This window comes from Rhinatrema bivittatum, chromosome 19 (genome assembly GCF_901001135.1).
Source record: "Rhinatrema bivittatum chromosome 19, aRhiBiv1.1, whole genome shotgun sequence".
Taxonomy (NCBI): Eukaryota; Metazoa; Chordata; class Amphibia; order Gymnophiona; family Rhinatrematidae; genus Rhinatrema; species Rhinatrema bivittatum.
The window spans coordinates 23,008,330-23,032,276 of record NC_042633.1 but is presented as its reverse complement, the minus strand read 5'-3'; the positions used below and the strand labels follow the sequence as shown (position 1 = coordinate 23,032,276).

Here is a 23,947-nt window from a genome sequence, read left to right as displayed (position 1 = left end):
GGGTATGAACAGGAAGTGGAGCCAGCTAAAAAACAATCTTCCCCAAAGCAGGCAAGTCCCCTCACCCCCCAACTCTAGCAGGCCTTCAAGTCCAAGATGGAAGAGATGGGAGAGGGGGAAGGAGGCGGATCTTCTCTTCAGCACAGAACTCCCTCACCCCTCTAAATGTTTTGTTTTTAATACTTGCCAAATTAAACCCCTCTGGGTGCTACCAAGTCCCCTCTGAGACTATGAGCTCTCACCGCAGGCTCGCTACACTGGGCTTACCGGGTGCCCGGCCCTTAGTCACTGCCACACCCCAAGAAAAAAAAAAGGGGAGGCAGGCCTAGTCCACGTCTTGCTGCACCACCAGCACATCCTATCTTCTGCTGGACCATCCCTATGTAAGGACGATGATGTCACCAAGGAAAACTGTGTGCTCTGCCTCCATCTGCTGGTAGGAGAAAGTAACACTTGTCTTGAGCGGACTAGTGTAGCAAGGTGAAACGAAAAGGAAAATTAGTTTCTTACCTGATAATTTTCGTTCCTGTAGTACCAAGGATCAGTCCAGGACACCTGGGTTGTGACTCCGCACCAGTAGATGGAGACAGACTAAAACTTGTGGGCGGAGCCATATATGCCCCTGTGCCAGTCACAGCCCCTCAGTCATACGTAATGTCAAAGTAGAAACACAACCAGAGAACTAGAACTAAAACTAGCTATAAACCGCTAATAGAACGGGGAAAGAAAACACCCCTTCTGGAAACGGACTCTCCAACCGAGAGAGCTAAACAAGCGGACAAGATTAATCCAGAACAGTGAGCGGACTCTCCGTTACTTCAGCGCAGCACTGCGGGCGGGATCCTGGACTGATCCTTGGTACTACAGGAACGAAAATTATCAGGTAAGAAACTAATTTTCCTTTCCCTGTACGTACCAGGATCAGTCCAGGACACCTGGGATGTACCAGAGCCAACTTACCGAGGGTGGGAAGCAGAGAGTCCCGCTCGGAGTATCCTCTCTCCAAATCCCCCGGAATCGGTAGCCCGGACATCCAACCGGTAATGCCGGATAAAGGTATGCAACGACTTCCAGGTAGCCGCCCTGCAAATCTCTTGAGGCGACACCTGAGAAGCTTCCGCCCAAGACGCAGCTAGAGAGCTAGTCGAGTGAGCCCGAAGACCCATGGGAAGTGGTTTTCCCCGCACCAAGTATGCCGAACCAATGGCCTCCTTGAGCCAACGGGCAAACGGTGTGCGGGACGCTGCCGCTCCTTTCTTTGGACCAGAGAACAAAACAAACAGATGAGCTGTGACCCGAAATGGATTAGTGACCTCCAGATAGCGAAGGAGGGATTTCCCTACGTCAATCGTCCGTAATTCCCTCGCTACTTGATCAGAGGGCTACTCGACCGCGAAAGCGGGCAGCGCAACTGATTGATTGACATGGAAGGCCGACACCACTTTCAGCAGGAAGGAAGGGACCGTCCGCAAAGAAACACCGGAATCGGAAATACGCAAGAAGGGCTCCCTACAGGACAAGGCCTGTAACTCTGAAGCACGCCGTGCCGAAGCAATCTCCACCAAGAACACCGTCTTCAACGTGAGGTCCGTAATAGTTACGTGTTTCAAAGGTTAAAACGGCGCCGCGCATAAAGCGGAGAGAACCCAATTAAGGTTCCAAGCCGGACAGGGGAGATGCAATGGAGGACGAAGGTGCTTAGCTCCCCGAAGGAAACGGGAGATATCCGGGTGAAGAGCCAGGGACGTACCATGGATCTTACCTCGCAAACAACCAATCGCCGCCACTTGGACCCGTAGAGAACTGCAAGCCAGACCCTTGTCTAGACCTGCCTGGAGGAATGCCAGAATGGCGGAGACAGAAGCCGTAGTGGGGTCCACCCCACGCTGCACGCACCATTCCTCAAAAACTACCCAGACACGGACATAAGCCAGGGACGTCGACTGTTTCCCGGAACGTAGCAACGTGGCTACCACCGCATCTGAGTAACCTTTTCTCTTCAGCCGATTCCTCGCAAAAGCCATGCCGAGAGACGGAAGTGATCCGCATCCTCCAAACAGACGGGGCCCTGATGGAGTAGACCCGCCATTCCCTGGAGCTGAAGGGGTGCCGCTACTGTGAGCTGGACGAGGTCTGCGAACCACGGCCGGCGTGGCCACTCCGGTGCCACCAGGATCACGTTGGCTGGGTGCAACTCTATGCGCCGCAGAATCTTGCCGATCATCGGCCACGGGGGAAACACGTACAGCAGAACATCCATCGGCCAGGGAGCACCAACGTATCGACGCCTTCTGCCCCCCGTTCTGGACGTCGACTGAAAAATCGCGGAGCGTTCGCGTTGTGCCACGTGGCCATCAGATCCATGTGGGGCACTCCCCACGTTTCGCAAATGAGAAGAAAAGCTTCGTCCGCCGGCTCTCCCTCTCCGAGGTCCAGGCGACGCCGGCTGAGAAAACTCCGCCTGAACGTTGTCGACTCTTGCAATGTAAGAGGCTGCTATGCTGCTGCGATGTAGCTCTGCCCAGACCATGAAGCGCGGAGCCTCGGCGGTTGATGTAGACCACGGTGGCCACGTTGTCCGACAACACTTGGACCGCCTTTCCCCGCACTACCGGTAGGAAGGTTTGCAGAGCCAGACGAACCGCTCCGGTCTCTAGTGTGATGATAGACCACTGAGCTGGCGACACTGACCATAGGCCTTGGCCCGAGCTCCCTAGGCAGACCACTCCCCAACCGGAGAGGCTGGCATCCGTGGTCACTACCGTCCAATTGGGCCCCAGAAGAGACACTCCAGAGGACAGATGACTGGAATCCAGCCCCCAGAGCAGGCTGGACCTCGCATGTCCCCCTAGTGGAAGCGGTGGTAAATGGAAACTCCTCGGAACCGGCTTCCTGCGGGATAGTAAGGACGACTGAAAAGGTCGCAGATGAGCGAACGCCCAGGGAACCAGCGCCAGCGGTGAAGCCATGGAACCTAGGACCGTAAGGTAATCGCAGACCCGCGGTCGGCGGAGAGACAATAAGCACCGTACTTGAACTTGCAGTTTGCATATCCGCTCGTGCGACAGGAACACCGTGCCCTGCTTCGTGTCGAAAACGGCTCCCAGATATTGCAAGGTCAGCGTGGGTGTCAGAAGACTCTTGTTGAAGTTGACCACCCATCCACAGGACTGCAACAGTCATAGGACCCTGGCCACTGCCACCCGACACTGTTCCTCGGATGTCGCCCGAATTAACCAATCGTCCAGGTAAGGATGGACCAGGAGACCTTCCCGGCGCAGGGGGGCCGTCGCGAGACCAACCTGGAGCGCTTGAAACTGATAATGCCGCCCTAGAACGCAGACCTTAGGAAGCGGTGGAACGACGGCTGAATGCCTACGTGGAGATACGCCTCCATGAGAGCTAGGGAGGCCAGAAAGTCGCCTGGCCGTACCACGGCAATCACAGACCAAACCGTCTCCATTTTGAAGGGAGGAACGGGAAGGCATCGGTTTACCCCTTTGAGATCCAGCATGGGACTGGACGTGCCGCCTTCCTTTGGGACGATGAAGTAAATGGAGTAACGGGCCCCCCGCTGCGAGGGAGACTGGGATGGAAGAGGCAGCCGCTTCTGGTCACATGGAGGACCCACTGGACTGACGTTACGCCGGCCCATCGCTCGAAGAACCGATATCAACCGCGCCCCGCCGTTGGGAACGGCATGCCGGGGCTGCGGTGAGAGGGGGGCCGACCACCAATCATGGCGAAGCTTTGGACTCTGCGCTCGCCGGGGCTCCCCCGCTGCCCCGAAAGGACTGCTGCCGCCAATGCGGGGTTCGGGAGGAGGAAGACCCAACGACTGACCGGACGACCTTTGAGGACGCGACGTCCTGGGACCACAAAGGCGGGACCTGGCCGAAAACGAAGACCGCGTCCTGGATCTGTCCTCGGGCAGGTTGAAAAACCCTGTGTTCCCCTAGGGGAACCTGTCGTCCTCCGGCAAGTGAGAGAGCGTAGCCATAGCTTTCGCGACCTCCATGTTCAAAGCCGGAGCATCCCATTGTCGATAGAGTAGAGCTGTCACAGGGAGGTGAAAAGGAATGGAGCCCAGCCGAGACTCCTCAGGCGGTGTGGCGATTCCCCAACTCCTCCAGGGTGGCGGGAATCATGGGCCAGCTCCTTCCTTATGAAGGGGCGGATCAATCTCGAGCCATCCCCTTCCAAAGACTGTTTCTGCCTCGCCGCCCCCTGCGGTGCCGCGCCATCTCCCACCACTTTTTTTTTTTTTTTTTTTTTTTTTTTTTTTACAAACACCGATCACTGTCCACGGTCCTGGAGCCCTAATTTAGCAGGAGTGAGTGAACCGGGCTCCCCGGTGTCACCCCTGACGCTGCAACTGGTAAAGCCGGGTCCTCGACCCTAGCAGCGGCCTCAACCAGGGGGGGGTAGTCCCCTCAGGACCTCACAACCCCCCTGGGAGGCAGGGCGGACGGGACGTCAGTGACACTTTAAAATTCCAAAATTCAAAACTGCAGAAATATTCCGAAATAACTATAGCCTAAACTGGCCTAAAATCAAGAAAAAAAGAACCGACCCTGACGAAGTACCAGAACCAGGGCAGGCAGGAGCTGTGACCGCACCTGCACCATCTACTGGAGACAGAGTAAGACTGAGGGGCTGTGACTGGCACAGGGGCATATATGGCTCCGCCCACAAGTTTTAGTCTGTCTCCATCTACTGGTGCGGAGTCACAACCCAGGTGTCCTGGACTGATCCTGGTACGTACCGGGAACACTAAGTTTCCTGCTGGGACGATAGGCGTAAGGTGTACAGTACCCTGAACCCAAGGGAAGGGACACAGTGACCTCAAAAGACACGACAGGGAAGCATTATCTTCCTGTTGCAAGACGGAAGAGGTAATGTGTAATTCTTTTGCAAAAGCGTTACATGACATACATGGGAAGGCTGATGACAGGGGTCATATGCTGGTGACTGCCCTTAAGAGAGCACCCACTCTTCAATCAGTCAGAAGCCCTCTCACAGGGCTGTACAGATGTCCTAGTGGTGAGCCCCCAGCAAGCATGGACCAATCTGACCATCCTGTGTCTAGAAGCATTGCTCACAGCAGAGTCTTGGCTGCCACAGACCTTCTCCTCCCAGCAGGATACAACGTAAGCAGGGACTGTTTCTGATGCAAGGGTGCCCCCAGCAGGCAGGGCAAGGGCACGAGGGCAAGACGAAGGAGCAAAGCATACGACCAGTGCAAAATCCAACCGGGAGGTGCCTGTCCGGATGCTTAACAGACCCTCCTCGTGAGATGGAAAGATGGCGCCCGTCATTCTACAGCCGCAGCACCGTTTTCAAATGCTTGGTTTTGATTTTAACCAGCCGATGCTGCAATCGAGGCCTCCGATTGGCTGTCCGGGTTACTGATAAGCAGGGCGGAGGTCACGGTCTGGTAAGACACGGGAGGGGGCTGGGTGTTGGATTAAGCATGGGATCTTGTACAGAGAACCAATGAGGAAAGACAGCAAAACCCCGACCTGGATAAAAATAGAGAGTGACAACCTGCAAGCGGTCAAGCTTTTAGGGCCGGCAGCTGGGATATGTTCTTGCAGTGCGGACACGGACTAGCCGGACAGACTGGATGAGCCCTCTGTCTACGATGTTACTGTGTTCCCTTGTCTGCAATGCTCTCGGGGCTTGCTAGCGCTTCACCCCCCCCCCCCGGCAGGACACCCAAACTCCTGCCATATCCTTGCCCAGAGCCTCCCTGAAACTTCCCACACGCACTGCAAGGCCAATCCCTTGTGGAATTTCTCTGAAATTTCTTTGTTTCACGGCTGGAACTGCTCCTTCCCTTTCTTCCTCAGAGCCTGACGGAGGCGTGAGGGGCCTTATACTCTCCCCCGACAATTCGTTTCTGTCCTCTGTTTTCAAGAGGACGACATATCTGGAATCTGATCCAGTAAATAAACAAGGAGGCATCCAAAAAAAAAAAAAATGTAAAAAAAAAAAGAGCAAAACAAAACAAAGAAAGCCCAAGATGAAAATCCCTGATAATCGTGGAGGAGCCCGTCAGCCAGCATTAGGAACTCTTGAACACCAGCATTCTGCCCTCTGTTTTAATCGCCCTGCACTTTTTAAATTCGCTGCTTTAGCAAAAGCAGGGGGAAAACAGGAGAGCCAAAGAAACCAGCGACACACGGTCTTGATGCTCACCACAGCTTCCTGGCCTCGCCACGGCACCGGCAGGAGGCCCGTTTTGCGCAGGTTCTGACGCCACATGGACGGACCCAGCGGCCCAGAAACAGAGGCGATGGGCGTGAAGGTGGTAAAAAAGGGCTGGGATGAGGCATTGGGGGGGGGGGGGGGGGGGGGGTGTCAGATGAGCGGGGATGCAGAAAAAGGGCGGTGAAACCATGGAGTGGAGAAGAGGGTGGAAGTGGAGTCGCCGGATGAGGATTAAGGTGGTGAGGTGGATGGGCAAGGGGGGAGGGAGGTTAGAAAAAAACAGGAGGAGGAAAGAAAGACAGAAGAGATTTGTACAACAGAGACTGCAGCAAGCCAGGAGGTGCACACTGAGAGGAAGACGGACAGACGGAAAAAAAAAAATGGCCCTACCTTTTGGCTGGAAGGCGTAGGGGCGACTGCGTTGGTCGGAGGACCGCTGGCCATGCCATTCAGCGCGCTGCCGTCATGGGCTGCGGCTTTCCTCTGGAGCTCTGCTGGAACGGAGGAGCAAAGACAACCAAGGTATTTGTGAGAACTGTTATCTCGCCGCACGTTTATGGAGAGAAGCACGCGTGCGTAATTCAGAAGCAACGTCAGCAGAGCGGCTGATGGACTATATTACGAGCAACTAAAATCACTAACATAGCGGGTTGGGGTGGGGGGAGGGGGTCTTCTCTTAAATTAAAGAGAGACAGCAAATGAATTCCGGCCTTAAGGTGTCATCAGCTGGGTGAAAGATCAGTTTCACACCTTCCAGGATGGGTGGCCTCCTTCCTGTCAGGATGCAAATCAATCTTGGCTGGGATGGGCAGAACCAAAGGGATCACTCGCCTACCTACAGCAGCAAATATCCCTGCAAACCGGAGACCCCCCCCCGGGTCTGACAGCCTTCCATCGCACTGCAGCAGGTGTCCCTGCGTCTCGAGAGCACCAGATCTCAGCACAAAAGGTGCTGACCGTTACCCTGACCTTCTGCCCCTGGGGGACAGATCTACAGTGGGGCTATGTGTACTCTGCAGAGAGACTGCACGAGAGGGCTTGCCCCTCTGTCACCTACCGCTGCCGTTCTCGGCCTCCCCTTCAGACTCTGAGCTGCTCTCCTCAGCCCCGATGGAGATGATCCCCAGCGTCGTCCTTTCCTTGGACTGGTCCTGGACGGATATCTTCTCCTTGCTGCTCATGCGGCATACCGAGCTCCTGGGGAGAGAGAGATCCTGATGAGAACCAGCCCTAACTTTGCTCCTAATGCTGTTATGGTAGTGTCACCTGAGGGCTCCAATCCAAAAAAAAAAAAAAGACTAGGCCACAACAGGCATTTATGACTGGGAAAGCAGAACTACACATCCATGCGAGCTCAGCCTGGTTGCTCAAAGCAACAAGACTCTCAGATTCAGGAGATCACTGGTATGTACAGGTCCAGAGGTTTGCTCTGAATGCCTTCATGGGCTCGAGCACGTGAGTTCTGTTCACATGATGGATATAATAAGGAAACCCTTCAGTCTAACTTTTCTCTGGAGCCCAAAGTCGCGTGTATGCACTGGATTGACACTGACAAGGCCAGAGCCTCCTTTCGGCCATGGAGCGGACAGCCCACATTCCCCCTGCCACCTCCTGCTGCAGGAGATCCTGCACCGCCCGTAACTTCTGCCAGCTCACCGCCTGTGCTTGCTCGTGTAGAGAGGCTGCTGCTCCATGCTAGTGTCAATGACGGCTTGCTTCAGGTGTGCCTCTTTCTCACAGCGCAGCTGGAAGCAGAGAAGGAAAAGATGGGTAAGGCAGGGGGATGAAAACTGGGGGGTCCACATTCGGCCGTGGACAGGCCGGGTAAGTTATCCAGATAAACCTGAACCTGTCATTCAGTGGCTGAGAGTTATCTGGATAACTTTAGGACTGCTCTGCGACATGGCCAGACTTACTCGGATAACGCCTCATAGCAGCGTTATCCGAGTAATGCCACTAGAACGCCTCTGCTTATCCTGGCTGTTTTTATTCGGACGATGACATACTTGGGTGAGTCAGAGCTGGTGAACACAGTGGGAAATTCTTACCATGGTTTATGCAGCTAAGTTCCAAAAGGAAAATTGGTTCTTACCTGCTAATTTTCATTCCTGTAGTACCATGGATCAGTCCAGACTGCTGGGATTATTCATCCCCGCCAGCAGATGGAGACAGAGAAAGTTTTACCGACACTGCCATATAACCCAGTGAGCCACCTGCAGTCCCTCAGTATTGACCTGCACCCATGATAAGATAGCAACATCACCAATACCAAACACGAATTAATATCCCCTGAACGAGCAGTGGAAAGAGGAGCCTTACAACAGATAACCTTGTCCCCATAAAAAAGCATGAAGAACTAAACAAAACCTGTGCCATTCTTCAGATTAATTATAATAGTTCGAGCAGACTCTCCTAAACTCCCTACCTCAACTGGGCGGGACTCTGGACTGAGCTGTGGTACTTCAGGAACGAAAACCAGCAGGTAAGAACCAATTTTCCTTTCCCTGTACGTACCCGGATCAGTCCAGACTCCTGGGATGTACCAACGCTTCCCTAAACTGGGTGGGACCGCGAGAGTCCCGCTCGAAGCGCACCTTCACCAAAGCCCATGGCCTCTGGGGCCTGGACATCCAAACAGTAATGCCTAGCAAAAGTGGGCAAAGGTTTCCAAAGTGGCCGCCCTGAAAATCCCTTGCGGTGACACTTGTTGACATTTGGCCCAGGCGGCCACCTGGAAATGGATAGAGTGAGCCCTTAAGCCCTCCGGGACCGGACGCCCTTGACAGATATGGTTTCCTTTAACCACCGTGCAATCGTGGCTTTTGGATGCCTTACGCCCCTTTTTCGCCCCATTCCACAGCACAAAAAGGTGATCCGACAACCAGAAGCTTTTGGTAACTTTAAGATACCGCAACAAAGTGCGCTTGATTGGCATCCAAAAGCCGCAGCTCCTTAGCTTGAGGCGCTGTAGCCTCCCAAACTGGGAAAGCCGGGAGCTCCACCGACTGACTTAAGTGAAAAAGACGATACCAACTTTGGAAGAAAAGCTGGAACCATCCGTAAGGAGACCCCTGCATCTGAAATTCTCAAGAAAGGATCTCTACATGACAAGGCTTGAAGTGACGAGGTCCTTCTGGCGAAACAAAATCGCCAACAAAAAAAAAACCACCTTCAAAGTGAGATCTTTTATAGTAGTCCTTCTAAGAGGCTCAAATGGCGCCGCACACATGCCCTTTCAGGACCAAGTTAAGGCTCCAGGAGGGACAAAGCTTCTGATCTGGAGGGCGCAAATGCTACGCCCCTCGGAGAAAATGCACCATATCCAGATGCGCCACCAGAGCCACTCTGCGCACCTTGCCTCGAAGACAGCCCAAAGCCACCACCTGGGCTCTGAGGAAATTAAAGGACAAACTCTTCACCAAACCTCTTTGCAAGAAGGCAAGAATGTGCGCTACGGAAGCTCGAATAGGATTGACCTCCTGCTCTGTGCAGCAATCCTCAAAAACTCTCCAGACTCTCACATACGCCAAGGAGGTGGAAGACTTTCTAGCCTGCAAAAGAGTAGAAATAACATCATCAGAGTACCCTTTCTCTCTCAAGCGCTTCCTCTCAAAAGCCAAGCCGCGAGACAGAAACGAGCCGCCTGAAATGAAAATATGGGACCTTGGCATAGCAGCTTTGGTAGATGAGCGAGCTTCAGCGGGCCATGTACCGCTAGATTGACTAGATCTGCGAACCAAGGCCTCCAAGCCACTCCAGAGCCATCAGAATCACATCTCCAGGATGAACTGCCTTGCAACACAATATCTTGCCCACCAGTGGCCATAGTAGAAACACATAGAGTAGAATGTCCTTCGGCCAAGGAAGATCCAAGGCATCGACCCCCTTTCACTCCACACTCTCTTCTGCGACTGAAGAAGCGCGGAGCCTTGGCATTCTGCTGGGTCACCATCAAGCCCAGCAAAGTGGACACCATGTACAGATCCTTTAGTGGATGAGCAAATTCAGGTAAACCAATTTGAACCATCAGTTGGCAAAAAACAGTCTTTCAGCAGTGACGGGATGGATCTCTGGACTGATCTGTGGTATTACAGAAACGAAAATTAGCAGGTAAGAACCAATTTTCCTTTCCTGAACACACCCAGATCAGTCCAGACAAGTGGAATGTACCAAAGCACCCCTAGACTGGGCGGGAGCCCGAAAGACTCGCACGTAGAACACTCTCACCAAAGAACGCTTCTTCCTGTGCCCTCACGTCCATGCGGTAATGTCTGGTGAAAGTATGCAACGAGGACCACACCGCAGCCCTACAAATCTCCTGAGGCGACAGCAACTGACATTCTGCCCAGGAAGTGGCTAGCGATCTTGTGGAGCGCACCTTCAGCCCCGCTGGAACTTGATGGCCCTTACAAATATAGGCCATGCAAATAGCCACTTTCACCCAACAGGAAACGGTAGCCTTAGAGGCCTTCTCTCCCTTCTTTCTGCCCCCATACAGGACAAAAAGGTGATCAGATTACCAGAACTATTCGACAGGTCCAGATAACGCCAACAGAGTTCTCCTCACATCCAAAAGATGCAGCTCCCTGCCCCTAGGGGAATCCTTAGACCACTCCGGAAAAGCCGGAAGGTCTGCCGATTGATTAACATGAAAGGAGTACACCACCTTAGACCAAAAAGAGAGGCCGTCCACAAGAAAACCCCGTCATGGGAAATCCATAGAAAGGGGTTCTTGCAAGACAGAGCCTGTAACTCTGAAACCTATCTGGCCGAACAGAAGGCCACCAGGAACACTGCCTTCAGAGTCAGAGTCTTCAGCATCGCTCTCCTCAAAGGCTCAAATGGAGCCCCACACAAAACTTGCAAGACCAAATTAAGGCTCCAAACTGAGCATAACCTCCGGACAGTAAGTCGCAAATGCTTAACCTCTTAAGAAATGAACCATGTCCAGACATGAGGCCAAGAACCTCCCTCACCATTTGCCCCTAAGAGAGCCCAAAGCTGACACCTGAACGTGACTGGAAGTATAGGCGAGAGCCTTAGACAAGCCCTGCTGTACAAATTCCAAGATTTAGAGGAACCTCCACTGATAGGGGATGCACCTGTCTCCGAAGTCACCAAGACTTGAATATATGCCAAAGTGGCAGGTCGATGAGCACCTCTCAAAAGCCAAACAGCGAGACAGAAGTGATCCTCTCGATCCAAAAATATATGCCCCTGACACAGCAACTTTGGTAGATGAGCCAGCCGAAGGGATCCAACCACTGCCAAATGCACCAGATCTGCAAGCCACAGACACCACGGCCACTCAGGCACTCCCAACACCATGGAATCAGGATGCACCTCTATATGCCTCAGAATTTGACCGACACGAGGCCAAGGAGGAAACATTCAGCAAGACCCCCCAATGGCCAAGGGCACACTAGAGCATCCAGGCCCACCGAATTGACCTCTCTTCTGCAACTGAGAAGCCTCTGTCTTTGTGTTGAACCATGTTGCCATGAGGCCCAGCTGGGGAGCACACCACCAGGCACAAATAAGGTTCCAAGCCTTGTGGGATAACTCCCATTCCCCCGGGTCCACTTGCTGCCTGATGAGGAAGTCTGCCTGTACATTTTCCGCCCCTGCGACATGTGAGGCCACTATGCCCTTGAGATGGCGCTCTGCCCACACAAACAAACACCGTGCCTCCAGAGCTACCGCCCAAATATTCGTCCCGCCTTGACGGTTGATGTACGCCACCAATGTCACATTGTCCGAAAACACACGAACCTGCGTCTGTGGTGACCCCCACTCAGGCCAGGGGTTTCATTCCCTTCCCTTCATCAGATTGCGCTGAGACAGCCACCAATAGAGAGAGTAGACCTGGATTCTTGCAGCAGGGCAATGGCAGATGATATTGTCCCAACAATGGATCCCACCTGGGCAACAGAGCGTGCTGAAGAGGTCTCATGTGTGCAAAAGCCCATGGAATCAAATCTAACGTGGATGCCATGGAACCGAGCACTTGAAAGTAATCCAAATCCATTGGCAATGTAAGACGAAGCAAGCGTGTCACCTGTGCCTGCAACCTCCTTACTCGGTCTTCCGACAAGAACACCCTGCCCCTTCCTAGTATCGAATAGAGCCCCCAGATAGTCCAAGGATTGGGTCAGAACCAGATGGCTCTGATACATTTAAGACCCAACCTACTGATTGTAAGGTGTTCATCAGCACTGAAGCTACCTCTCACACTTCTCCTCTGACTTTGCTCAAATAAGCCAGTCATCCAAGTATGGATGAACCTTTGCTTAGGACTGCAGCCACCACCATCTTGGTGAAGGTTCATGGCGCCATCGCCAGTCCGAAAGGAAGGGCCCAAAACTGAAAATGCTGACCCAGCACGATGAAACGAAGAAACTTCTGATGGTCCATCCAAATCGGAATATGAAGATACACCTCCATCAAGTCCAGGGACGCCAGGAAGTCTCCTTTGCGGTCTGCCGCTACAACAGTGCGCAGTGTCCCCATACGAAAATGAGGTACCCGAAGGGCCCTGTTCAACTTCTGCATGTCGAAAATGGGACGGAAGATACCCTCCCTTCTTCGGAACCACAAAGTAAATGGAGTACCTGCCCTGCCCTTGTACCTCCCGCAGCATGGGCAATATGGCACGTAGATCCAGTAACCTTTGCAGCATCCACCACATAGCCTCCCACTTGCGGTGAGAGACCATGTGAAATTTGAGAAAGGCCTCCCTAACCGGGCACAAAAATTTGAGAGCCTAGCCATCTCTTATGACCTCTAGGACCCAAGGGTCCGAGGTAATCCCTACGGCTTCTATGCAGGAGTGAGACACCCGGGCTTCCTTGTGCTGACTTTCCACCACCGGCCCCTTGACTGGCACCATCCCTGGCACCTCTATGGCCTCCATGAAAGGACTGCTGGCGATTGCCCGTCAGCTTCGCAGATGCATTGGAGGTGGTCCTACCAGACCGAAATCTCCTTGAATCCCTGAACTGGGTTCGAGGCGGGAACACCATCTTACTAGCGCACTTATCCTCAGGCAGCCTGTTCCCCTTAGATTCCCCCAACGTCTTGATCAGCTGATCCAAATCCTTCCCGAAGAGAAGCTTCCCTTTGAAAGGGAGATTACACAGCTGAGCCTTTGAGCACATGTCCGCTGACCAATGGCGCAGCCACAAAAGCCTGCGGGCCACCACGGCCAAGACCATACTCCTAGCTGACGTGTGAACCAAACCATAGAACGCATCGGCTACATAAGCCACCCCAGCCTCTAAAGAAGCTGACTGCAGGGCACCCTCATCTGTCGAAGCTGGATCCTGTGCTTTCTGCACCCCACACAGACAGGTTCCCTGCATCAAGCTGGCACAAACGGCGGCCCAAAGACTCAGCACGGGGACCTCAAACATCCACTTTAGGTGAATCTCCAACTTGCAGTCCTATACATCCTTCAAAACGGTAGCCCCCGCCACCGGGATGGTCATCTTTTCAGTGACTGGTAACACCACAGCATCCACCTTAGGTACCCGCGGTATCTCCAAAGTCTCCTCCATCAGGGGGTATAGCTTCCCAACTTCCTGATCTTCTTAGGTAAGGGAAAGGCACTCAGGGGGACCCCTCAGCCCATCCAGGAACGGACTCACCCCCTCGCTATCCGACTCCTCCTGAGTCACTTTAACCCCACTTATTTGGGGAATAAGTGGGCATAGTTCCACCTTCTTAAATAAACGGACAACTCGAGGATCATCCCCCTCCGATCTTTCATCTGAACCCGGGCCATCCTTAGCTACATCCGGGTCCACAGTCACGTCAGCGTCTGGAACCACCCCCTGGTGGTCCAAAGGGACATCCTGCGGATCATCCATGGAGACCCCATCCCTGGGGTCCACCTCAGACTCTGCCCGACACAGGTCCCTGGACTCACCTGCGGCCCTCTTAGGCTTCTTCGGCGCGGATAGGGGAGGCCCGATTCTCGCCCACTTCCCCTTCGCTCCCTTCCTTGCCAGGAAGACTTTATGCATCAAGAGGATAAATTTTGGTGATAATCCTTCAGGGCCATCCGTCCCCTGCTCCAGGCTGTCATTGGAGTTCCCCCCTCATTAGAGTCCCTCCGAACCACCGGAGAAACCGAAGGGAGGGGAATCTCTGGGTTCCCTAGTTAAAGAGGACTCCTGCCTGCGGCCCTCTGTGGATTCAGCCGCCTTGCGGGGCCCCCCCCGATCCCTCGGCCACTGACACCACCGACGTCGTCGTCCCCTCCAGAAAGGGTGGGAAATCCGCTTCCCCTGGTGCACCCCCACTGAGGAACCCTTCTCTCCCGAAGCTCAACCAGAACAGAGGGAGCGAGAATTCAAGCGTGTAGACTCCAGCCCACACGTGCGGCACACTTCTCTGAGCGGTTCGGGCGCCGTACCACGTGCTCCCGCACCGAAGGCCGCACCGCCGGCCTCAATCGCCGCTCTGGCACGCACCTTTTTTTTTTTGTTAACCACGCTCGCCATTTCCCGTGGCGTGGAAAAATCAGCCGGACACTGCCACAGAAAAGGCTGCTGCTCTCCGTCCCTCAGCACAGCCGCCAGAGATGCACGGGAAAACAAACCCGGAGGCAGCAACCGCTGCCGTGCCTCCTCTGCTACAGGCCTGGCCGCTAAGGCCGCTCCCCCCCCTGGATACACGCGATCCGGCGCAGTAGTCACCCTTGCTGCCTCGTGGCCGTACCTTCCGCCCCCCCCCCCCCCAGCTGCTTGCCTTTCTGCTCCTTTCTTTCTTTTTAACTTTAAAATCACAGATACAAAGGCAAAAAATACACACGGGGTACTTTCAGGGCCCCCGGCACGATGCGGGCGAGCACAAAGCAGGGGTTCCCAACCCCCCGGACGCCCGGCTGAATCTTAGGGATGATCCACCAAGGAGCCTAACACCTAAGGGAGCTTCCTCTGAAATTCTCCTACTTCAATTTCTCTCTCCCAGACTGCAGGTTTGCGCCTCTACCATCTTGGCTTGGGTACAGGTCAATACTGAGGGACTGCAGGTGGCACACTGGGTTATGTAGCAGTGCCTCAACGTTGTGTTTCTCTGACTCCAGCTGGATTGATCTGGGTATGTTCAGTACAGGATCTTTCACCTACTTTAAATGAAAGGCTTAAATGTGAGGCCTTTTCAAAAATCTACCTCTTCCCCCAAAACCACTGGACTGTCTAACAAAACATGACGACATCAGGCCAATGATTTTCCAGCCAGGGAAAAAGGAGAAAGAAACCGCATAAGACAGCCAGCCTGTAGCTAATGGAAAGTCCTTAGCAGGCCTTGAGGGCTCTCATGGGCATGAATCACTTTAGATCAGGAAGAGAACTCCAGAGAGGTTGAAGGGTAGTGGTGGAACATGTGGCAGTGGCTCTCCCCTATGTACTCACGTCCTCCTGCCTCTTCTGAAGCTCCTCCAACAGGTTCAGGACATCTTCATCGGCAACATCACAGGGCCTCTGACCCTGCAGAGTAAACAAACTACACTTGAGGGGCAGGCCTACAGGAATACTGACTCTACAGAGACAGAGAGCACACAGTGCCCGAGAGACAGGGCTGCAGGGCCTAGAGAGAGAGACAGACAAAGAGAGAGCGCGCACATGGTGCCTGAGGGACAGGCCTGCAGGGCCTCTGACCCTGCAGAGAGAGAGAGCAAGAGCACACAGTGCCCGAGAGACAGGCCTGCAGGGCCTAGGACTCTGGAGCGAGACAGAGAGAGATAGAGCGCGCACATGGTGCCTGAGGGACAGGCCTGCAGGGCCTGAGAGAGCGAGAGCACACGGTGCCCGAGAGACAGGCCTGCAGGGCCTCTAAACCTGTACAGAGAGACAGCCCCCCCCCATCTCAGCCCAGCACTGGTAATCACCCGTATCCATCCTTCTTCAATGTATGGGGAAGCCATCTACTACCAGAGCATAGAATGACGTGACTTCATCAGCGATAAGTCAAGTGAGCCAGTACCACAGAACCTGCCTCTCACCACGTTACTGAGCGCGCTCATGTCACAGAAGTTTTCTGCTAGGATACGGCAAGCTTCCTCTACTCCCCAGTGGGCTGCCGCGTGCAGAGGAGTCCAGTCATCCTTATCCCGTGTGTTGGGGTCGTAGCCGGCCTGCAGAAGCAGCCTGGACAAAGGAAAGAGAGCAGGAAGGGTTCGTGACAATGAGATAAGCCACTGGACAGGGTGCCCTCAGCTGGCAGCAGGGGCTTATCAAGTCCGGGGAATTCTTGCAGGGAATCCGAACTGTCCGGCACTAGTCGCTAACTCCCTGATCAAGTCTCAGCCGCACTCCTCCCCCGAGCTCTGCCTCTCTCTTTCCAGCACCCCTGCAGCAGTGTTACTTGCCTCATGACTTCAATGTAGCCTTTAGCCGCGGCCACGTGAAGTGCCCCAGCTCCAGTTTTGGGGTGCCGGATTTCCTCGATCTTGCCGGCGTTCAGCCACTGGCGGGCATCCTGCAGCATAGCCTCCTCTTCCTCACGCTTGGCCGCTGTCACGTCAATACCTGGAACGAGAAGCAAGGGTCAGCAAGGGTTGACCTTCACACTCTGGACATCTGCACGTGGTTTTATAGAACGTGACACCTAAAACACATAAACATAGAGTGATGGCAGAAAAGGCCTAATGGCCCAGCAAGCTCTCATAGTTACCAGTTTCCCATACTTATCAGTTACTCAAACCGCCGAGGTCAGGGCCCATGTTGGTCCAATTTCCTTTCCTCCCCCTGCCGCTGAAGCAGAGAGCAATGTTGGAGATGCATCAGAAGTGTAGTATCAGGCTTTTTGGTTAAGGATAGTAACCGCCGCATCAAGCAAGTTACCCCCATGCTTATTTGTTTTCCCAGACTGTACAGTTCAATGTCCTTGTTAGTTGTTGTCTGTATCCAACTTCTCTTTTCCTCATTTCCCCGTCGTTGAAGCGATGAAGTTGCATCAAGAGTATGAAGGCTCATCTGTCAATGGCAGCATCCGCCACACCAGCAAGTCACCCCCATGCTGCTTACTTCATCCCCCTCTCCCTTGCCTTTAGGGATCCACAGTGTTTATGCCATTCCCCTTTGAAATCTTTCACTGTTTTTGTCTTCACCACCCCCTCCGGAAGGGCATTCTAGGCATCCACCACCCTCTCCATGAAGAAATATTTCCCAACGTTGGTTCCGAGTTGTCCTCCCTGGAGTTTCATTTTGTGACCCCTAGTTTTACTGATTTCTTTCGAACGGAGAAGGTTTGTTGATTGTGCATCATTAAAACCTTTCAGGTATCTGAAGGTCTGTATCCTATCTCCCCTGCACCTCCGTTCCTCCAGGGTGTACATATTTAGGTCCTTCAACCTCTCCTCATAAGTCGTTTGTTGGAGACATCCCAACATTCTGGTCGCCCTTCTCTGGACCGCCTCCATCCTGCCTCTGTCCCTTTTTGAGATATGGGCTCCAGAACTGTACTCCAGGTGAGGCCTTGCCAAGGACCTGCACAAGGGGATTATCACTTCCTTTTTCTTACTAGATATTTCTCTCTCTATGCAGCCCAGCATTCTCTCACATTGCTTCGCCATCTTTAGATCGCTAGACACTATCACCCCAAGGTCTCTCTACTGTTCTGTGCACAGCAGCATTTCACCTCCCATTGCATACAGTTCTTTCGGATTACCACATCCCAGATGCATGACTGCACTTCTTGGCATTAAATCCCAGTTGTCATATCTTCGACCACTCTTCAAGCTTCCATAAATCACATCTCATTCTCTCTGCTCCTTCAGGCGTGTCCACTATGTTGCAGATCTTAGTATCATCTGCAAATAGACAAACTTTACCTTCTACCCCTTCCACAATGTCGCTCACAAAGACGTTGAACAGAACCGGTCCCAACACCGATCCCTGTGGCACTCTGCTTAACACCGTTCTCTCTTCAGAGTAGGTTTCATTTACCATCACACGCTGTCTTCTATACATCAACCAGTTTGTAATCCACGCCACCGCCTTGGCGCTCACTCCCAAGCTTCTCATTTTGTTCACGCGTCTTCTATGCAGGACCGTATCAAAGGCTTTACTAAAACCCAAGTAAATCACATCGAGTGCTCTTCCCCGATTCAATTCTCTAGTCACCCAATCAAAGAAATCAATCAGATTCGTCTGACAGGACCTTCCCCTGGTGAATCCATGCTGCTTCGGATTGAGCAACCCACCAGATTGTACGTAGTTCATGATCCTTTCTTTCAGAGTCTCCATTTATTTTCCCACCACCGAGGTGAGGTGGTGGGAAAAAAACCAGCCTGTCGTTTCCCGCCTCTTCTCAGCTCCCACTCTTGTGGAACGGGACCACCACCGCTCTTCTCCAGTCACTTGGCACCACTCCCGTTTCCAGGGATCTACTGAACAGGTCACGCAGCGGTGCCGCCAGCACATCTCTGCGCTCCCTCAGTATCCTGGGATGAACCTCATCTGCCCCCATGGCCTTGTCCACTTTCAGTTTTCCTAACCCTTTCTCCATAAATGGAGTTTCATCTACTCTACCCCCCTTCAACGATTTTGATAACAAGTGACGGTCCTTCTCCGGGGACTTCTTTAGTGAACACCGAACTGAAGTATTTGTTTAATATTTCGGCCATTTCTTCGCCTCTCTCCACACATTGATCCGCGTCACCTTTCAGTTTCACTAAACCACTTCGGAGCTTTCTCCTTTCACTGATGTATCTGAAAAAGGCTTTGTCACCTCTCTTTACCTCTTTGGCAATCCTTTCTTCCACCTGACTTTTTACTTTCCTGATTTCTTTCTTCGTCTCCCTCAGTTTCACCAGATATTCTTCCCTGTGTTCCTCTTTTTTTGGATCCTTTATATTTCTTGAATGTTGTTCTTTTATTTTATCAGCCACTTCCTTTGAAAACCAGATCGGTTTCTTATTTCTCTTGCTTTTGTTTACGTTTCTAACACAGGATTTGTTGCCTTTGTAATTGCTCCTTTTAGTTTGGCCCACAGTTGTTCCACCTCGCCCATTTTCTCCCAGTCTTCTAGTCCTACCTCCGGATATGCCCCCATTTCTACAAAGTCTGGTTTTTATAAGTTCAAAACTCGGGTCTTCGTGTGACTTCTCCGTATCCTATTAGCGATATCAAACCATACCGTCTGATGATCCCTGGTGCTGAGGTGGGCACCCACCCGGACATTAGAGACATTCCCCCCGTTAGTGAGCACTAGGTTGAGTACAGCTCCCTCCCTCCTGGGTTCCGTTACCATTTGTTTGAGCAGAGTCCCTGGCAGGGCATCCACTATCTCTCTACTTCTGTTAGATTACGCAGAAGGGATTCTCCAGTCTACGTCCGGCAGATTAAAATCTCCAACAATCACCACATCTCCCTTCCTTCCCACCTTTTGAATGACTTCCATCTCTCTGCCCTTTGGCATTTTACCTTAAGAAGTGCAGTACAATTTGTTCTGACCTGATAATTTTCTTTCCTTTTCCTCCCTCTACACCAGTCCTTACAGTTGGGATTTCCCTGCTCCTCAGATGCACACCCCCTTCATGACCTTATTCTTAGCTATAAGAGGGGAATGGCATAGGCCCTTGCCAGTAGCCTTCTGCCAAACAACCAAAGAGCCCCTCTCCCCCCCCCCCCCTTTTTTTTTAAGCTACCTCAAGGTTATTCCTCCTCCCAAGGGATGGTGAAGAGGGAAGAGAAAAAGAGGAAGACAGACTGATGGGCATCTCTGCTTGTCGTCCCTATGTTCCCAGGTGCGGCCTGGACTGGTCTAGCAAGACTCAAGGAAAAAAAAAAAAAATCAAGTAAGAACAAATTTTACCTTCCTTTTCCTCCTCCTAGATCATGCCTTACACTTGGGAATTACAAATGTGACCCCTAGGTTGGGTGGGAGGAAGATAGGAATGCTTAAAGGCCGTGGTCTCCTTTACCTGTACGTCCAACTTATAACGTCTTGAAAACAAGTACAGGGATGACCAGGTGGTGGCCCTGCAGATTTCTCTTGGGGAGACGGATGATGTTTCTGCCCAGGATAATGCCTGCACCCTTGTAGAGTGCCACAGGGGCTTGCCTACCACTGAGTATATAGGCCGAGGCACTTGCTTCTTTGATCCATCTAGCTAATGTGGCCTTGGAGATTGCTTCGCCCTAACGTGGATCCTCCAAACAGCACGAACAACCCGTCTGACCTCCTGAAAGTGTTTTGTCACCTTTAGGTATCTTAGTAGCACCCAGCGCACATCCAAGAGGTGCAGTCTTTCGTCCTTACCCTTATATTTTCTTCTTCTAAAGGTTGAGAGCGACACTGTCCAATTCAAAAGGATGGGAGATGCCACCTTTGGAAGGTGACTGACAGAGGCAAAATTACTAAGTAGGGTTCTCTGCAAGAGAGAGCCTGCAACTTCAAAATGTGCCTAGTGGAGCTACCAGAAAGGTAGTTTTTAACGATAACGCAGGCATCCATGAAGGATCTAACAGTGTGAAGGGTGCTCCTACTAGCACCCTGAGAACCAAGTTGAGCTCCCACTGAGGATAATGTCCCATGCATGATGTCCGAGTAAACTATTACCTGGGTATCTTTAATGCGGCCCCTATAGCCCTTTCAGCAAACCGAGTGCCAAGCCTTTGTCCAGGCCCTTTCAAGGGTCAGACCTTAAGACAAAATGGAGATGGGATTCCTGCCGCAGTAACACCTGTCTTCTGGGGAGTCACAGCAGGGACTCCACTAGGAGCCTTATTAGGTCTGAATACAAAGGTCTCCTTGGTCTATCCAGAACTAATAATTAACCTTCCCTATCGGGGGCCAGGGCAGAAATACATATGGGATCCTGCCTTTCAGCCAAGGTCGATTAAGGCATCTATCCCACTGGATCCTGTCTCCGTCCGCTGGCTGAAGAAACGTCGACTTTGGCATTCACTTGAGTTGCCATTAAGTCCATGGCCAGAGGGCCCCTTTGTCCCACTATCATCTGGAAGGCCTCCTGGCTGAGCTCCCATTCTCCTGGGTCCAGCCCGTTTCTGCTGAGAAAGTCTGCTTGGTCATTTTCCTTTCCTGCAATGTGAGATGCTGACAACTAGGGCAGGCTCCTCTCTACCCAACTGAGTATCCCGCTCACTTCTTCCACAAGCCTGGGGCTGCGAGGGCCCTCTTGTTTGTTCAACTCTGCCATTGCCATGGCACTGTCAGAGAGTACTCTTCCTACCTTCCCTTTTACCCTCGGTAGAAATGCTTGAAGGGCTAATCTGATGATTCTTATCTCTAATCTATTTATTGGCCAGCAAGCTTACGCATCCTACCTACTCCCTTGGGCCAGATGGCCCTGGCAATGTGCTCCCCACCCAAACATGCTGGTGTCTGTGATTAGAATGACCCCATTGGGTGGCTCTAGGTCTACCCCTGGATTCAGCCACCAGTCCAGACTCTTCCCCACTGCCAGAGACAGTTGGAGGTGATGACTGTAGTTCTGGGAAGCTGGAAACCAGTGAGTTAGTAGCAAATGTTGCAAGAGGCACATATGTGCCCTGGCCTATGGGACTAAGTCTATGGCAGCTGTCGTTTGCCCCGATAGCTGTAGATAATCTAGCAGTGTGGACAACCCTAGGATGTGGAATGCCATTACTTGCTCTATTATTTTGGTGACCCTCTTGGGAGGCAAGGTCACACATCCTTCCACTGTGTCAAAGTCGGCACTTAAGAACTCTTGGGACAATGAGGGTTCTAAGCTGCTCTTTGCATGGTTCATCACACCTAGCCCAGCCTTTCTAGAAGCTGTTCTACTGTGACTGAAGCCTGCCGGTTCTCCTGGGTCGTTTTTGCTCTGATGAGCCAATCGTCTAGATAAGGATGGACCATTACCGCTCTCTTGTGCAGAGCTGCCGCCACAACTACCCTGACCTTGGTAAAGGGCCTCAAAGGGCAAGGCCTGGAACTGGTACGGTTGGCCTAGGACGCAAAAACAAAGAAGTCTTTGGCAAGACATTCTGCTAGGTATATGAAGACAGGCATCTGCCGGATCCAATGACGACAGAAACGTCTTCTTTCCTTACTGCTGCCATGACAGAGCAGAGGATCTCCATTCTGAAGTGAGATAGCCTAAACACTTGTTGACCCCTTTTAGATTTAGGATGGGACGAAAGGTACCATCCTTCTTTGGGACTACAAAATAAATCGAAAACGTTCCCTGCCCTTTTCCTGGGACTATAGACTTCAGGCCCCATAAAATTTGAAGGGTACCTCTTACTGCCTTCCTTTCTGATTTGAGCCATACAAGGAGAAATCATAAAGGCATTTGGTACCGAGGAGATGCACTCAAGCTGGACTCACTGCGGAGGGCACCAGCTTCCTGCAGCTGCAGGTAGATCTTCCCTAGGCCTCCTGTCCCCTTCAAAGAAAATGGGCTTTACCGCACTCCATGCATGGGGGATGCCAGCCCAAACAATCTGCCCTTGCTTTGGCACCTGAGATGCTGATGTCTAAGCCCCCGTGTGTCTGACTGGACTCTATCCTCTGGGGCTTCGAGTCACTCAAATCCTTTGCTAGCTTTTCTAGATCTTCTCCGAATAGTAGTTCTCCTCCCCCCCCCCCCCCCCCACCTAAAGGGAAGCTTGCAGGGTCGTGACTTCTATGCTGAGTCCACTGCCCAAGTCCGGAGTCAGAGGAGTTACAGTCCCAAAAGGTGACCAACCTAGAGGATGGCCCGATCGGGTCATTCATAATGTCTGCCACTGAAGCGACAGCCGACTCCGGGCATGAGGTTTCTTGCTTCTCGAGGCAGCTGCTGTATCCAGTGCAGAACTGCCCAGGCTACATTAGCATCAAGGCCAGCATCACCATGGCCCCTGTCGAGACAGAGGCAATTCTAATGCAATCTATTTTCCTATCCTTTCAGCGCTGTTCCTCCCTCCAAAGGGATGAGGGTCTTATGGGTTACCGCCAACATTAGAGCAGCAACCTTTGATTATGTAGTATTCCTCTCCTCTGCAGGGAGCGGGTAGAGCTTCTTCATCACCCTGCCTCCTCTAAGCCCCTCTTTGTGGGACTCAGAGGTACACTAGGCTCTGAATTGCCTCCGGACTAGAGCTCTTTCATTAAGTCCATGGTGGCTGTTAGAACTGGAGAGGCTTTTGCCATAAGTTGTGTCCCTTAAGGGTTTAGAGGTTATGCTCTTTTTATTCTCCCACCCCCTAATCTGGGTTCAGGCATAGCGCAGAATGCCTGGGGCATCAATAATACAAAATCCAGCAAAGAAAAACTATGGGGTGGGTCCCTGCCAGGCTTCCTGCGCAAGGCCAAGTCCCAGATACATCGGTTTGTGTCCCTACCTTCCCCAGAGCCCCCCCCCCCCCCCCCCCCTTGAGGGCTGTCAGGTCTAGCTGTCCTGAAGGCATCATCTCCTCCTCTCTCAGAGCATTTAGGGCCAAGTCAGCTCCAGGTCTAACCCTCTCCCATGGCTCTTCCCCTGCTCGGAGCGAGCTCTCACTGGCCCTATCTGGGGAGGCAGGGACGGGATCCCCATCACATGCAGACAAAATGAGCTGGCAACACCGGGGATCCTCTGACCTGTAGGCTACACACCTGTGGCTGTGAAGCTTTTTTTTTTTTTTTTTTTAATTAAGCTACCATGCTGGAACGCCTAAGGAACTGAGTGCATGTCGGATGTATGGCAAGCTGCTCTTGATGCAGCTCTCCCTCCTCCGATTCCGCTGCTCTGGTTGTACTCACCACCTCCGGGGGA

General features: G+C 52.5%; 1 protein-coding gene across 2 annotated transcripts in view; it reads right to left on the bottom strand.

The window, feature by feature from the left end:
- The window catches only part of PPP1R12C (protein phosphatase 1 regulatory subunit 12C), a 70,578-nt gene that overhangs the window by 24,553 nt on the left and 22,078 nt on the right, over window positions 1–23,947 (bottom strand). Inside the window, exons 4-9 of one of the 2 annotated variants that reach the window (XM_029584828.1) lie at window positions 16,586–16,745; window positions 16,220–16,364; window positions 15,630–15,704; window positions 7,870–7,958; window positions 7,271–7,410; window positions 6,604–6,707 (exon numbers count right to left, since the gene is read on the bottom strand). In XM_029584828.1, the coding sequence (XP_029440688.1) occupies window positions 6,604–6,707; window positions 7,271–7,410; window positions 7,870–7,958; window positions 15,630–15,704; window positions 16,220–16,364; window positions 16,586–16,745 (713 nt within the window). The remainder of the gene's footprint in view (window positions 1–6,603; window positions 6,708–7,270; window positions 7,411–7,869; window positions 7,959–15,629; window positions 15,705–16,219; window positions 16,365–16,585; window positions 16,746–23,947) is intronic. The other variant, XM_029584829.1, reaches the window with a different exon arrangement.